General features: G+C 40.8%; 1 protein-coding gene across 1 annotated transcript; it reads left to right on the top strand.

Annotated features, from left to right (window-relative positions):
* Positions 1 to 6564: 6564 nt before the first annotated feature.
* On the top strand, positions 6565 to 14326 carry LOC136754928 (T-cell surface glycoprotein CD3 epsilon chain). Its single transcript, XM_066711195.1, has 5 exons — positions 6565 to 6960; positions 8978 to 9178; positions 9708 to 9845; positions 11844 to 11899; positions 12339 to 14326. The coding sequence occupies exons 1-5, from the start codon at positions 6894 to 6896 to the stop codon at positions 12387 to 12389; spliced, it is 513 nt and encodes a 170-aa protein (XP_066567292.1). The 5' UTR covers positions 6565 to 6893; the 3' UTR covers positions 12390 to 14326.
* Positions 14327 to 17696: the final 3370 nt, after the last annotated feature.

Genomic DNA, 17696 nt, shown 5'->3' with positions numbered 1-17696 from the left:
GGTCAGCGTGTGCGCTGCCTGCTGCAATTCAAAATATAATATAAGGGCCGCTTGTAGCCCTTTGGGGGCCCCAGGCAGAATCTGATTTGGGGGCCCCCTCACTGTAGCCCACTTGCCACAACATCAAACTAAAATAGACATAAGCCAACCGTCTTGTAAACGTTTGTATAAGCACACATTATTTATTTATTTATTTATTTATTCTTGGCAGACGCCCTTATCCAGAGCAACTTACAACATAAGTGCAAGAATACAGTTCAGCAAAGGCATCAATCATTACAAATTCAAATTTACATTAAACAGCAATTCAAAATATAATACATTTTACAACTTCAAATTTACACAGGCAAGTACAGTAAGTGAGGTCCTACATCCTGGACAGTAAAAGCTAAGTGCTGTCAAGATGTAGAGTCACAGTCAAGGGCTACTGGAAAGGGAGCATATATATACATATATATGAACAAACATACAATGTACAAATATACATGTAAAGACTAAAAACAGACCTGTTAGCAGCAACATCATCAGCAAAAGTCTGGAACACTGATGGAGCAGCACAATTGCATTATGATATTTAGCCACAATACAAACACTGACCGTAAGAACTGACGAGGTATCAAAAAACCTATTAGAAGCTTAATAGTTTAAAAGTTTAAAATATATTAAACTTTATGTGCACAGCATGTTGTGAACTAGAACTATTTTGTTCACCTATGTGATCTATAGTTCTCACATTATTACAATACTAATCTACCTGTTCGTTAGCCTAAATTAATTATTTTGTGAAATAACACACGTCCTGACTGATATTTATTATACACTTTGCAGGATTAAATAAGTCTATCTATCCAAATCCCATTTGCTGATTTTAACTGTATAGCTAATTAGCTAACTTGATCATTGATGCTGCAGAACTAGTTAACAGTGTTATAGCATATATTGTTACTGGAAAAAATTGAACAATCCTCTTGCAGATCCTATTCAAGGTAAAACTCGCTATAGATGCAAATACACAGCCACAATGCTATAATAAAATGCTGTTTTGACTGTCCAGTTAAAGTAACAAGAGAAAAAACACAAACACAGCCATTTGGTTTAACTACAAATTTAATGTAATTTAGTTACAGACGCAGCATCACCAAATAATATTGCAATACCTTTCTCTTTTGCTTGTTTTTCTTTTCAGTTTTTTGTCATTTTTACCCGCCAGATTTGGATGTTCTTGGTCTTTTTTCCAACATTATAATTTGGAAGTAAAGGGGGATAAAAATACTGTCTATCACATTTACTTGATAAAATGTCTGCTATCGCCTTAAACAGCAAACTGCTTTGTTTTCCAGAGTGAAGGTACCATGGATAGTACTGGGACAGACCTATCTCCACCTCTCGTGGCTCGAGGCGGTGTGTTGTGTAGAGGCTGCTGTGTGTGAAGAGCCCGTGCCCAGCCAGTGCAGCGTGGACCACAGCGCTCTGCCAGCACTGACACGCTTCTACCACCATAACACGCCCGCACCGCGCCGGGGCTGCAGCACAGGGAGGTTCAGCGAGAACGGGACCGTCCCGCTCAGAGGACTGATGTCAGTTCCATGGAAAGAACAATTCTGGGATGAACCGGAAGGCAACTTCTTTACAAACTGTGCTGCCGGGAGGAATGGCACTGACTACTGCACACTTCACTAAAATAAAGACCAGTGGTGATGAAGACTGAAAGCAGGATTCTTCACACAAAGGGTGCTGGGTGTGTGGAACAAGCTCTCCAGTCCTGTATCTGTGTGACTCTCTGGGTTCCTGCAGTAATGTGTGGATGAGACTCTGGGGTAAAGCAGCTGGGCAACATGGAAATGGATCCATCTCGCTGCTCACCTTTTGATTATTAATATATGTGTTTTCTGTAAATGTGTGCAAAGGTCCTGTATGTTAATGCACTATTTTATTATGTTTGATTATGATTCCCATCTTGTAGTGCTCTGAGTCACGGTGCCCTCACTGTAGACTGACGGAAAACGTCTCGTCTCGTCAGCACTGAAGCGGTTTTGAATTTGGAAGTTGAACAATAGGTAATGATTTAGTGGCGTGAGAGATATCTGGCAACAAAGAGCAAAGATAATCTCAGAACAAAGCCCTTCTGGCTGCAGAGCCTGTTTGTTTGCTCTGATGCGGCTTCCAGCTGTTCCACTGAACGGTGATATTTAGGAACGCTGCAGCCAGAAAGCGCAAATCCACGCCTAGTGGGGCGGCCTCTCCTCACGTTTCATTAATCCTCTAGCTTTTCTAACTTTTGAGAAACTTGATCATGGGAGACATTTTTGTTCTTTCTACCCTCCCAATTTAGAATCAACCGGTCACCTGTATAACACACACACACGCACACGCACACGCACACGCACACGCACACACTAAATCCAGATTTTCTAAAGTCATCAGTCATTTAGTCATCAGTAAGACCAGCAGTTTTACTACAATTCCTTCCAGTCTGTAGTTTTTAGAATGGAGCGGCGCCGTGGGGACTATAGGGCCCAGACTGGAGCTGTGGGGACTGTAGGGCCCAGACTGGAGTGGCGCTGTGGGGACTACATGGCCCAACCTACGGTATAGCACCCACTCAAGTAGCACACAAAAGTCATATTTTGTGCCAGAAACTGAATTCTCTTCACAGTCTACAACACTGATCTGGCCCTGGGCAGCCCCCATCAGTCATCGTTTATAGACATCCTCAGGATCAGGTTAATCTTTACTTTTAAAGCCCCAAAAAATGGTTCACTTATATAGTGGAGATCTGGGTTGGAATGGGAAATCTGCAGACCCTGTTTCTGTCTGTATCTGTGCTGGGGGTGGAGATCCCTGGCCCGCGGGGTGCAGAAGAGATAAGTCATTGATCCAATTTAAACTGGAGGGGAACATTTAAATAGGCTGGACTCAAATTGACAGAGACACCAACCCTACAGTCAGATCTTTAATGACCACAAGGAGTGCGTTTAATTAAGCCCCACCTACACCACAACTGAGCTTTCTGTGAGGGGCTGATGTGATGATTGACACCTATAGTTCCCTCGCAACTCTACACACACTGCACTGCAGAAACACAACCTGTCCTTCGAGCTCATATCATACTTTTAATGCCCAGTGTTTCTGTCTCTCTCTGCCCGGTGTGCCCTAATGCGCCAGTCAATGTGCATGCTTTTACTACACAATCTCAGAGCCAGTGTGTTCTCCTCTGTATTAAACACACGTCTAGTTATCCCCCAACAACGTTTAGCTGTGTTTATTTTTGTCTTCATGAATAATTGATATCCTAATAAATCATAATCTGAATAATTCTGTATTAGTGGCATTTAGACATAAGTGAATGTGTTTCGTCACCAGAGGAGAGGCTGGGTGGTTCGTGGAAAAAGTTCACATCAGCTGAGTGGTCTGTGACCCAGAAAAGTTTGAGAAGGACCGGTTTAGAGGAACAAGTTCTTTTGTGTGTCATCACTGAGGACGATGTGATGAAACAGGTTGTTTCCTAAGTTGTGTCGGTGACTAATGGATGCTTTTTGCACAGAGCACTGCAATGTGACAGTGCCTCATCGGGTTGTGATTTGTCACTTTTATTGTATTCATCTGATTGAACTATTGCAGGGATTTTGAAAGCACTTTCATCACACTGTCAGGCTGGGAGTTCTTCCAATTACACTAGAGGTCTCCTGTGATCAACTTTCACAACGTCTAAAACCAAAGCAGTCGTTTGGCTACATCTCTTTCAGATTCTTACTTCCTGTCACTCATATAAATGCATCGATCCGAGTCAGCAGAGTGAAGGGGTCAAATCTGCGCCTGGGAAATTGGACTCCAGCTCCAGGCTCATTTTGACAGAATATGCAGAGAAAAGTTTAACTGTTTCAGTCGTGTTATTGAGAGCTCACGTCATTTACATCGAGGTGCATGTGCGCCGTGAGGAACTGGGGTCAGCGGGTTGTGTCTGGCTCACCATTCCTGCTCTCTCTCTCTCTCCCTCTCCCTGACCTTATCTGCGCTGCGCCCCCGAAACCTTCAGGGAGGGAAGAGTAATGGCTGTGATTACACTTCCTTTTTCCTTGCCAGCCCCCAAATGACATTGCCTGCAAAGTCTGCTACAGTAATCAGTCCCCATTCCCCCCTCTCAGGCGCTCATTGTTGTAGCTACACCAGCTGTCTGCACTTTCCAGGAAAACAGTGACTTATTTTCCTATAGTTGTGTATGTATGAAGCAACCAGACCCTTTGGAATTTTGTTCATCCATATTTCCAAGTCGTTTTTTTTTATTAATGGTTTAAAAGGTTTGGGTTTGAGTCCCCAGTCAGTTCAGGTAAATAAAACGAAGACACAAAAGCAAACCCACACTCCAATGTAACCACACTAGATGCCGTTAGCCTTGCTTAGAAGTGTGTAATCGGGTTTTATTAGAATACCTTTGATTAAACAAATTGCTTAAATTGTCAATGTCAATGGTGCACAGAATTTAATACATATAGAGGTTCACATTCTTTAAATCACTTCTTTATCCCTAAGGTGTTTAAAGAGACAGTACACAATCAGTGACCGCTGGGGGTGTTAACTTCCTGTCCAATACACCAGAAGACCCCCCCCTCCGGCACGACAATGACTGACCCCCCACCACCCCCTCCCACGTTATTAAATGGACTGTACAATGCTTTAAATCATATTTAGCCTTATGTGAACCCCAGAGCCGGCACAGGTGACTCAGGTTACTGCACCATCTAAAGAATGAATAGGACTAGTTCTGTTTGTCCCCTTTCCTTTTGTATTACCCAGGCCGTTTCTTCCCCAATATTTGTTATTCCAGCTGCTGAGATTATGAGCATTTCCCCTGCATGCTGGAGTTATATTACTTTGGGTTTTGAATCCTTCCTCAGGATTTTCTAGAAGTACTTTTTTCTAATTACTTTTATGTAAGGTAAAGATGAGTTTTGTAAGGTTTTTCTATCACCCATCACAGATCACCCCCTCCCACTCGACTCATCCTCTGAACCAGGTAACACCCCACCTGCCCCGCCAGACTTGACTTTTTGTACTTTTATTACAGCTCAGAGTAAGCTACAGCTAATATGAAGTGAAGTGCCTAATCAATCACATTCACCAATCTAATCTGATTGATGACTCAGTGTTAGGTGTTCCTCTCTACAAATCCATGAAGCTAAAAGCCCACTTTTGTTCCACATCAATACAGATTTATCAGCATTCATTCTTAAAATATAACACCTAAAACAGCAGTACGGTTGCTATAAAATAGTTTAACTGCATAAGAAGGAAACGCATTGAGTGAAAAAGCCCAAATCACCTAATTTTCCAGGTGTGATGTCTGAAGCAGCTCACCATTCCACGAGAGTGAAGAGTGTGTTACAAATTATTTGGGAAAGGGTGGATATACTCACTCTTATATTAGTTTATATTGGGTATAATTGTAGTTATTTGAATTAGATGCTCGTTTTCATGAAGGTTTATTCGCATCCAACACAAGGTTTTAGTCTCCTATCGCCTCAGAATAGAAAAATGCAAGATGCCAACACAGCAGGGTATATACAGTAAAAATTAAACGATAGGAAGAAGACGGTTGTTCCTTTAACTGACCAGATGTGCGGAATTGCCCAGCTGTGCAGTTGACAGCCCACACTTGCTGATCTTTGCCAACAGAGGGCGATGACTGACTGTAGTGCACAGTCAGAGTCTTCAGAAACAGTATGTTGTCTGTATCATATGTTGCGTGTATACAGCGGCTTTCTTAGCTGACCTTAGTCCTGTAGATAAAACACCTCTGGGACGAACTGGAACCTGTGAATGAGGAGAGACCTCAGAGGTCCCCAGACCACCAGTGCTCCACCGCGGGTCTCCAGGTTGTCCGCAGGCTGATGTGAATGCTGGGATAAGATCTGAATGGCCCCCTACTAAAAACAAATCTAATGGCAATAACGGTTATATTCCAATAATACGAATAACTTTGAATGCGTATTTTCACCAGGGGTGGGGTTGGGTGGTGTCATTGGAGATGTTTGCACTAGCTGAGGGGTACGTGGGCCCAAAGTGTGGGAGAAGCCCTGATCTAAAGCATTGCAGCATAACAACCATTGAGGCCGTGTTGGGCCTGTATCTGTGAATCACATGGGGGCCGGTCTTTCATATGCCGTCTTCTGTTCCAGTTGAGTGAAAATCAGAGAGATAAAACCAGAAAAACATCATAGAGGCTGAAGAAGGGAAGAGTCAAGACGCACAAACAATGCAGGCCAGGGGGACACAGCACCAAGCACAGAACAGAGCAGGCTCAAACATTCAGTTTTTCAACGCTAAGGCGCAGAATAGTTGTAGGGAAGACGGAGATCTCTGTGTGCCGAGTCTTTACAGGAGAGGCCTCTACAGCTCGTGTCTACAAAATACATTTCCTTTCCTGCACCGTGTGTACGTTTGCATTCGCCAGTTTAATGTTTGAGGTGGTTTCAGCACCAACTCCAGGGAGGTGCTCTGATGATGGTTACAACCTCTGCTCGGGGGGTGCGACCCTAAAGGTCTGATGGCCGAGATTGTCCTCCACTGATAACTACTGGGGTGTCACTGCCGCTCGGGGGGGTTGCGAGTCTGCGGAACAATCCAGTTCGCGATCTTGCGGCTGGCGCTGAGCGACGCCCTCGCCCCCAACCACTGCACTTCCTGCCCCGAGACAGAGACACACAGAGACACAGAGAGACAGACACGGAGAGAGAGTCCTCCCTTGCGTTGAGGAAAGCGCTGCCTGTTGTCTCCAGTAAACGCGAGCCGCGTAAGGCGCCAGGTTCTGATCGGGTCCGACCCAGTCACAGGCCTCCAAGTCAACCGTCGCCAGAGTAAGGAGATCGCCGCCGTGAGCGACGTCTAGAGCCAAGATGAACAAAGTCATCCTCTGCCTCTTCCTCACCATAACTGTAGATCACTGTGTTTCAGATACTGTGGGTAAGATGTAACTGTTTTAATACAAGTCATATTATGATTATTTGTATAATTATTGTAACCTTTTGATATATTCTAGGATTATATCCAGAGTTATAAGTGTGATCTAATCTCTGGTTCTCAAAGTTTTGCAAAAATATATTTGATTGTTCGCTTGAGTGCTTAATTTGTTTTGTGCAAATATCAGTAACATAATAAGGAACAAAACATTTAAATTGTGTACATTAAATATATAATTTTTACATTATATATACAGTATATATATGTAAGTGCGTGTTGATTATGATTATGCTACTTGATGAACTACACCCTTCCTCAAACGTTATTCTTAATAAGACTCAAATGTCTGCAGTATTTAAAATATTAATATTAAAAACAACACTGATAATAATAAACTGATCATAAGGACATATTAAATATGCCTTTTTCTGAATCCTTATAATTACTCTTATCTTACAAGCTCAATTAAATGTGGCTTAACAAATATTGTTAAATTCATTATCAGAAACTTAATAATTTGCATAATTATTATAATGATTTATATGTAATAATGTACTATTTTATATAATTCATAAGTCAGATATAGACAAATAGTTGTAAATGTATGTTGGGAGAATGCAAGCATGTGAAACAGAAATGGCAGAAACAGTGAAACTCACTAGGTTTCATGCACTACTGTTTTGTTTTGTGTTGTTTCTTCGTCCTGAACGGTCTTCCTTCTGGATAGCACAATGTCTGTCCAGACTTTATTTACGGATACGAATTTTCCCTTCACAATCAATAACTTTCTATAAAACAGCTCCAGTTCTGTGAGTAGAAACATTCATCTCAGGCCTCACTGTCTCAGCAGTGCTGTCAGAAGAGCAAACAAAATGGCAGCCAAGATGCTTTTCTCTCCTGCAGTGGATTCACAAACTCTGATACGCGAATACAGACATTCTCACATTATAATAAAATAAACATGGTATTTCAGCCCAAACTAGTATTAGATAAATAAGTGGAATAATCTATAATAACCTATTAAAAGCATATTTTGAAATAATAATAATACACATTAGGTACACACTGGTAATATTAGAGTAGAGAGTAGATTCTATTCATTTTAAACATATTAAAAAATTGTATATTTTCTAGGTAATTAAGACTGTATCAATACAATATGTGTACTTTAATCCTACCATTTGGTTTAATACAACATCTATAAACAACACACATTATTATAACAATGCTATAACTAGTTATGGACAATTATTTGAAACTATGTATTGAAATATGATCCTAATGTTACAGGGAAATAACTGCAACATTAGCACAATTAATTACATATCTGTAGGTGGCTAACATTAAAAAGACTGCGTACAGTTCCATGTAGAAAACATTTCGTTCTATAGCTGCCAAGCGATTGAACACAAAATGACTTGACAAGTAACCCAGTGAAACACAACAGTTTGTGAGTTCAGTCCAGAGTGTTGTACAATCATTGATTAGCGTTTCTCCTTAAACTTGTTGAAAATGTTAAACTTTCGATCAGCAAGTGCATATTAATGTTTTTCTAACAGTGCAGTCATTTTGAAGACGGCACATTAACTCAGTTTGTTCTGTTGGACTATGGTACGAACCCATGCAACTCTACAATAATACAAATAATAATAATAATAATAGTAATAATAATAGTAATAGTAGTAATAATAAGCAGCACAATTTTATTGCGGAAAAGAAAAGGATTCCATGACTATATCCATAAGTTAATTGGTTCCCGTCGTTTTGTTTTGTTTTTAGCCGCAATCCTGCAGGTTTTACAGGTCTCTCTAAATAACGAGTCACTGGATACCTTGGGACAGTTGGCCTAATTAAGACCCACCCACAACTGGTTCAATTAAGCAGTTAACGATGTGGATAAATCAAAGCCCTGTAGGCCCCGTGGTTCTCCGGGATTAGGGTTGGCCACCCCTGCTGTAGAGACTTGTGACTGAGAAAGAGCTGCGGCATTAACCTGTGTTTAAACATCCTTGTATTCCAGGATCCATCGAAGTCTCTGGAACCACGGTCACCCTGAACTGTGACTATGACACACCACAATGGGGCAAAGTAAAAGGGGAGTTCGACCCAAAACACACCACATCAAAATTCTTATCAATTTCAAATTACAGCGACGAATCTGTATTGTATTATTGTTATGAGCATGAAGATAGAAAAACCTATTTTTACTTCAAGGGAAAAGGTGAGTAGAAAAAAAAAACCTGCAAGCATCATAAGCACGAGGCTTTGAGAAATACCTGTCATTCTGTGACTGAAGGCTTACTGTGTGCATTTCTGTCTGTCCTTCGTGGCATGGGATCCGTCCATGTCTGTCTGTATGACACAGGGAGGAACTGTCTGGCTCTTCAGAGGAACAATCCTTCTGTGTGTCTGTGACAAGAGAGATTTTTCAATGTGGGAATAGTTTATAGATTATACACACACACATCTGAATACCTTAGAAGGTGCTGGATATCAAAAACAATCATATCAAATACAAAGAAAAGAATACCTGCACACTCACTTATAGCTCCAAATCATAAATCATAAAAAGTATTTATTTAGCCCATGCTTCTCAGGTTTTTTAACAATGTTTCGATCTACCAGAGATCTTAGTTTATAGTGAAACAGAATGAAGCCAGTGTGTAGTTTAGTGTAGTGTAGTGTATGTGGGGAGAAGGTGTTGACCGTGGCGAGTGTGTGTCTCCGTCTCTTCCCTGGTCCTTTTGCAGTGTGTGAGAACTGCTACGAGGTGGAGATACCGATGCTGGCCGGTGTGATCGTGATCGACCTGCTGGTGACAATGGGGGTCGTGATCCTGGTCTACTACTGCTCCCAGAAGAAGGGTGGCGCCTCGCCTCTTGCCCCAGGTAAGGAAAAGGGCCGCCCCTCACCGACAGACGCCCATTGACTTCCTCCAGCACATCCTGGAGACTTGTCAGTGTTTACGGATCACCTGAAGTCCCTTTGCTCCACAAGGGTCAGGGTTCCCCTGATTGGAAAAGTGATTCAGTGCCGCAGCTTAATAGATAAACCATTATTTGGGGATTCCAGTCTATAGAAAGCTGTGATTTACAGGGTGCAGATTGTAGACTGACTGAGTTAATAAAAGCAGCTTGTATTTGCACTAATTAAGTGTATGATAGTAATAGATTATATTACCAAAGTGTACTACAACCAGAAGCGCTCAATTAAATATGCATAGGTTCTATCATTTCACGCATACAGACAGGTTTTAAAATAATGTCAGGTCAGATTTAGAGATAATTTCCCACTTTGTTACATTTCGTAACTCGCCCTGGATAAGAAAATGTCTGCTAAGAAATAAATAATAATAATAGTGATTTGTACTACACTAACACAACATGAAAAGTTCCACTATCAGCAAATGGGACTATGTGTTGATTTTAGGATTCACACCATTTAAAATAGCAGAAAACATAAGTGGCAAATTATTTGAATGTTTTCATATTTAATTGATAGTGGGCGGCCCAAAGAAACACTATGACCTGGATTCCCTGTATTTTTGCAGAAAAAAAAAAAAAATAATAATAAAAAATAATAATAATAATAATAAAAAAAAAATATATATATATATATATATATATATATATATATATATATATATATATACACATATACATACAATATTTCTGCAATTCTTTTTTTAAATATTTATATATAACATTTGCAAAGTATTTTCTAGGCAACAGACATCGATTCGCACAGTATTTGTTTTATGATCATTAAATTGGCAGAGCGGATCATGCAACGATTAAATTACTTGCCCAACTCTGTCCTACCTTAATACTTTAGACGGGTTCAGATTGAGAAATAAGTTCACTTGATTGAGTTAAACCAGGGGTGCGCTACCAGTGGCCCACGACCACTGCCCCCACCCCCCAAAATATTATCAAAAATAACAATAAAGTAGTATAGTTATGACAACTGCTTATTTTGTATCAATGTGTTACTCCTCCATTACATTGCTGATATTTTTACATTAAAATGTAGCTTTGTGGCTTGTAATGGTGGTAAATTGGGTCTTCCGGCCCAGGCACTTATTTGACACCCAGACTTGCAGCCCACTGATTAATTTAGGTTGCCCACCCCTGAGTTAAATGCATTTCAATTACAAGAATAGTAGTCATCTTGAAGAATAGGTGACACACAAACTTTTCAAATGCATTTTAGATATTTTTGAAGCATTCAAATTAATTAAAATGGAAATGCAAACACTGATTCTGACTCCAAGCCTGGTGTGCGTGTCGGCAAAGGGAAACGCATTGATAGGCCGTTATGTGCTGAGGTCCCAAATGTAATAAAACGAATGAAAACACAGAAAACCTAGTAAAGAAGATGCGTCTCTCACTCCCAGTTTTACTGTCTAATATCTGTGATTACGTGGTTGTATTAGCATTAACAATGTAATAAAATAGGCTAAATAGCCAATTATTTAGAGTTATCATTCATGCTTAATAAGTATTATATTAATATGTAAAAGTATTAAACGTTAGTACGTAAAAGTAATGCTAAGCAACTATAATAGATGTTTTATTCTAGTGTTTCTCAAACTTCTTTTTTGGTGGGAAAGGTTGAACCAATTTGGAAAGTAATTCAACCAGAACCTGAACCAACGGAATGTTTGTGGAGGAAAATCGGCAACCGATGACAGCAAAGAGTAAAGTACTGTACCAACCATCCCATTATGTTGGGGAGAATTATAAATCTATAATTAGAATTCCACCCAAAAAATGCCTTGCTCTTCCAAATGTGTTTTTGTGTGTCAGACGTCAGGTGTAAAATTGACAGGAGATCTGAGGTCTTTCAGATCTGTGTAACGGGTGCGTTTCTCTCTTTCCCCTCAGCCTCCCGTCCTGGACGCAATGACCGCGCCCCCCCGGTGCCCAACCCTGACTACGAGGTACCTCTGTCTGTCAGTCACACTTAGGGTCTCCCACCCGTGAGATCTGCCCTGTATATTCCCCATTCTCGTCAATCAATTAGTAGATATTCTTGTAGATATTACACATAATGTAATATCTAATCATAATATCTGATTTCTAAGTCCTAATTATGAAACCTTGCCCCACGTTAGGACTCCGAATTAAGTGCTAACCTTTAACCCCCTTATTGTTTTTTTTAAATATGCAAATCTCCTAGTCTTCCTCCTATGACCCCGCCATTTTTACATTGATTTTAAGCTTAAGTCTGTTTTGAATTGAGGGAGGCATCATGGGGATGAGGATTTAATGTCCAGAAACAAGTGGCTGGAGAACTGGCTGCTCTAGAATCAGCCTGGCCGACTCCTGAAAGAACTGATCGATCTGACTAACCCCGTCCTTTCCTCTCCTCTATCGCAGCCCCTTCGCACTGGGACCCATGACCTGTACAGCGGACTCCATAAGAACTAGGATCTGTCCTTGGCCTTTCCAGTCTGTTTCCAACCCAGTTCTCCCAGTCTGTTGGGCTCCTACCTTCCTCCTCTTCCTCAAGCACAAAAAAATGCTCAAATTACTTCATTAATCTAGTTATGTGATCAGTTACAGGTATATAATAGAAGCCGAACTCCCTACTTTGGGGGATGCCAGTTCTCTCTGCACTCCATAGTCTATCCAAGTCCACTGAATCGTTTCCTTGCTTAATTCATTAAAAGGACAACTCATTTAATTGTCCCATAGCTGATCGCGTGGGAAGCCTGTAAATAGTGCAACATGTTTTGTAAACACCTGGATTGTCTACGGTAAATGAAAGCCCACGTCAACAGTATTGTGTTAAAAAGTAAAGCTGACTAATGTCGCCAACCGTGTCAGTGTAAAATTATCTCAGTGAAACATCATCAGTGTGTGTGTCTGTGTTTTTTCCACTCATCACTTTGTCAATATGTGTAAGACTGCGCAGTCACGTCGCCGGCCTTTTCTGTAAACTTTACGATTATATTCCGGAACTCGGCGGGATTCTCTCGGAATGGAAGGGTCAGCCGTTCTGAAGATAAATTAATCTGCGCTTGTTTTTCAAGAGCTCTTATTCGCTAGACAGCGGCGCTAGTTTTCACAATCTGATACGAGTAGATCTGTAAAGTACAAGACTTTTTATGTACAGTTTTTTTTGTATATTGTAAAAAATATTTTCATTTTTAGACTTCGTCGGAGTATACTAATTGATTGATAATGATTTAGAAAACTAGTATGATTAGTTTAATTTTTACAGGCAAGGTTTGATACACCCTATATAGCCGAGTACTACAACATCTTTGACACCGAAAAAACAGATACCATTGTGATCCTCTTTTTCTTCTCAAAATTGAAATAGATTTAAATCTGATGTGTTTTTAATAATCAGGCATCATTTACAGCAAACCCAATGGGTGGAAGAAATATATTCAGCACCCACCAGGGCTGCAAGTGATGATATTTGTATTATATATATTTTTGGGAGAAAAGTAGAAATTGTACATATTTTTATAAAAAGTATTTTCAAACCAAGTCCTTTTTGCATAGATTAAAAAGCCTCAGTGATGAAAAGGGTATTTTTATTGTAAGCATTGGCCTGAAATCACGCTGTTTAGCACAATTTATTTTCTAATTTCTGGTCACACAACCGAGCTGTTTGTAGAATGCCAGTGATGTTATCCGGCCAGGGTAGTAACGGCGGCCATGGCTGTCACATGACGGTGTGTTGCTCAGACAGGAGATACAATAATGGTATATTTCAGATTGATGTAAAAAACAATCGGCCCAACTATGCGTCTGTAATTTACACAAGAGACAGACAGGTGGTGAATCGGGGACAATAATTTGGAAGAAGCGGTGGAGCGTTTCTACTGTTTGTGCCTCTCAGAACATTTCTCTCTCATTGATGCTTGTTCCTCAACTGGATTGAACTATTTATGTGATTTGATTGTGGCTCCTTCGTTCCACTCAGTGAAACACTTCCCATATAGTGTCTGTGTCAGTCTTAGGGATTTACTGAGTGATGAGAAGAGCTACACCGGCACAGAAGAAATGGGAAAAGGTTTATACAGAAATAAATGTACAATTACGATTTTTAGCCACTTTTTAATTTATACCTGTAGTTCTTTTGTTGAGAGCCATTTAATGCTAACCTGAACTTGCAAATAATATGTCTGAAATTTGTAATACTGTGATTAAACTGTTCAAGTGATTGTTGCTTGGCAAAACGCTCTCCGCTTGTTCTTATTGAAGTGTTCCGGTTCTGGTTTTGTGAACAAATCTTTCATTTTCTTTGGTTTTGGACACTTGTTTAGTAGATGCATGTATTCAATTGATGAAAAGGTACCAAAATACGCCTCAGAAATGTTTTAGTGACCAAATAAAAACAGGAGAAGGAACATTTTGGTATCGGCTCATGAGGGTGTCCATAGAAAACATTAATATTTGCTTTCTAATTGTTTTACTACAGGGGCACTCAGGGATAAGTCAAAGTAAACATATATGATTTAATTGTTTTTAATTGGCACATGCAATACACAAAATACGCACTTTGAATACTTGGTATAAAACAATTGCTTGAGCACATCAAATGGAAATAGTTATCAATAAATACTGAATTGTATAGCTGGATATATTTAGATTATAATTAGAAAATACATCATGGAAGCTTTCTGGTTTCAAAATAGACTGCTATTAGGCTCCCCTTATCTGTCAGTGATGATTTCTGAGCGGCTGCCGCTGCTTCGGGTTTAATTTTGCGTTTGTTCCAGCAACCGTCTCTTCTTGTGGCTCCCGGTTGTGCAACGAGCCGCCTGTCGGAGGGCTAGTGTCTGTTTATCAGGCTGAATGATCTGAGTGAACCTGCGGAGAATGGAAACATTGTCAGCCGCGAGGCTCATCGCAGATCACCGCCGGTTTTGTTTTTGCCTTTTCAGGGCTTAATGGAAACAAGCGTGTCTGTCTCTGACTGAAACTGTGAGAAAAACAAGGCGGTTTGTTCTGCTTTGGCCTACTGGGCTCCTTTGTAAACAGAGCTGCTTTTTCTGGAAAGATTATAATTTATTTTAAAGAAATCTAAATAAATGTTAATAAAATGACGTGTGTATTTTCACCCTTTCGGATGAGTCAGTCGCTCTGTTTGGATTTCTAGCCTCGCGTCTGTAGGCTGATCTGAAATAGCCCTTTCTGAGTTTCGGGAACTCTTACCCCCACACCTCCCCGAGCACTCACTGGCATTGTCAGTTATTGACACAGACATATCGACATGTCCCCTCAACACTGACGTACTGAGACGCAGAATAACCCCCGTAACACCAACAACTAGGCCCTGTACAGTCCCCCTGGGCCACCGACACACTGCCCTCTCTGCAGCAATGTCAAGACGCTCCAGTCACGGAAAGACCACGTACTGACATTATGAAAGACTCGGACAGCCTTTGGGACACCGTAATCAAGGAATGGACGCAACACTGAGCCAGGTGTCTCTCTCCTGGCTTTTCACACGTTTTGGAGGCAGCAGGTGAAAACGGTTGCAGTCCTCGAGTGTTGCAGCTAAACAGAACACAGATGCGCCGCTCGGGGGTGGGTTGTGGGGGAGGGTGCAGGCCTTCCAGCTGTGTGTGAGTGTGTGTGTGTGTGTGTGTATGTGTGTGTGTGAGTAGCGAGCGGGGGGTGCTATACGCTGCTGTGCTGTGGTTTGCAGCGCAGGTCTCAGGCAGTGTAGGCGCACAAGGCTCATAGGGCTCAGCTCCTCGCGTTACACAGCAACCGCACAATTTTGGGTTTTGGTTTTGTTTGTTTTATTTTTTTACAGCATCGCAGAGCAGAGCTGACACCTCGACAGTGCAGGGAGCAGCCAGCCAGGGAAGGGGGCCGGGGCCTTTGGGCCGCAGAGCTATTGTTACGACTCCCTCACCCTCCATCTCCTTAGTCTGATATCCCAGTGTGTAAGAGACAGCAGGGTCTTCAGGCACATTCAGGCACAATCTGAATTGATTACAGTTCATATAGAGGCAGCAAGAGCACAGAAATACAACACCATGTTAAAATACACTCTTAACTCTGCCTGGGTCCCAAAGTCGACCAATCAGACATTTACAAGTCCCCTGGACACCCCACCACCCCCAAGCGCTCTTGCTTCTTGGAGAGTTACAGAACAATCTGGTAATTTATTTACAGTTAGAGGTGCTGAACCGTCCCTGATGCCATGGCTGAAGCTTGTTGACAACTCCCCCAGACTCCTCATCCTCCCGCTGTGACATTATCTACGTGACCCTCCTCAGAAAGCCCAGATCACTCACAAAAACCTAGGCTCCTTGCTCCATCATGGTCCCACAAAACGAACTAGTTTTAAGATTGTTAAAAGACAAAACCTTCCCACTGTGGGACACTGCACCAGCGCACAAAAACACTAGCTCAAGAAACAAAGACAGCTGCCCAACTCCACTGTAACTCATGCAACCTTTTTATCAATTATCAGATAGTTATAGATTTTAAGATTGAGACTGGCCACTGAATGCCATAATACAGCAAAGCTGACTGGTGGCTGCAGTCGTAATCAAGTTCTGTCACCTCAGAACTCTGAACTGTGTCCCACACTTAAAAGGAAGCTCTTCTGAAGAATTCATTCACAGAGCACGGTGGAGGGTCTTGGAAGTGGCTAACAGCTAAACATAGTTGATGCAGTGAATTAATGAAATGTGATTGTTCTGGCGCACAATCCCTCGTTTTGGATCACTTTTTATGGTAGCCCACATTTTCATCTTCATATAAAATGGCCTCCGTGTCTGTGACAATACATACTCATGGAGGCAGCAGCAAGGATCAGGTTCACAAATACAGTTATTTAGATTAGAAACACTGAGATCGTACATGAGTTCAATAACGTGACATTACACAACCTACACAAAACATGCACAATTACGCCAGACATACTGTATCATATTTACATTAAGCATCTGTTTTTGAAAGAGGAAGACCACGCTGAACTGTATCAAGCTGTCTCTGACACATCATGGGAACTATGGTCTAAATGATTGTTGGTATATAACGTGGGTGCTGAGCTAACCAGCAGGTTTCTCAAAACAGGGACAGCAATAACATTTGCAGTCTGAACCGGGAAGATGTTGACAATATTCATAAACATCAAAATACAAGACATTTTCCATCACAGCTCAATAGCCCAGGTTTTCCTTCTGGCCGGGGATAGTTGCTTAACGGTATAAAAGAAAACATGATCTAAATTCTTCAGTAAGGTATAAGAGTCCAAAATGTAAAGTAATTCATATAGACATGCTTGATTTTCATGCATGTAAACATATACAAAGTGCAATAGAACAGTATAAACACTATACAAGTGTATAAAGCAACATTTACCACATGCAGCTATGGTCAAAACTGTTGTGTATATATGCGTTTTACTATGGCATTAGTTATTCATGTTTTTTGTCATCAATTCCTCAATAACAACTAAATAATTTGTGGGAATGCACTATGGCAATATGCTACAATATGTGTGGTGGGACAGTAAAAATTAGTAAAAAAAACATTCTGTATTTATTTTAAATAACAGATTATGAATGTAGTTCTGACTAGAGGCATAATTATGACGTGCTTGTTATGTAATGTTGGTATGGGAACACCCACTGAAAAATAAATGTATTCAAATTAAATTTCCACAAACCTAATACAATCTACAACAATATTGTTGTTTTAATGAGGTAAACACATTACTTACTATGGCGGGGAATGTGTAGACATCATCATGTC

Source organism: Amia ocellicauda, chromosome 1 (genome assembly GCF_036373705.1).
Source record: "Amia ocellicauda isolate fAmiCal2 chromosome 1, fAmiCal2.hap1, whole genome shotgun sequence".
Classification (NCBI taxonomy): Eukaryota; Metazoa; Chordata; class Actinopteri; order Amiiformes; family Amiidae; genus Amia; species Amia ocellicauda.
This window is presented reverse-complemented; position numbering and strand designations above follow the sequence as displayed.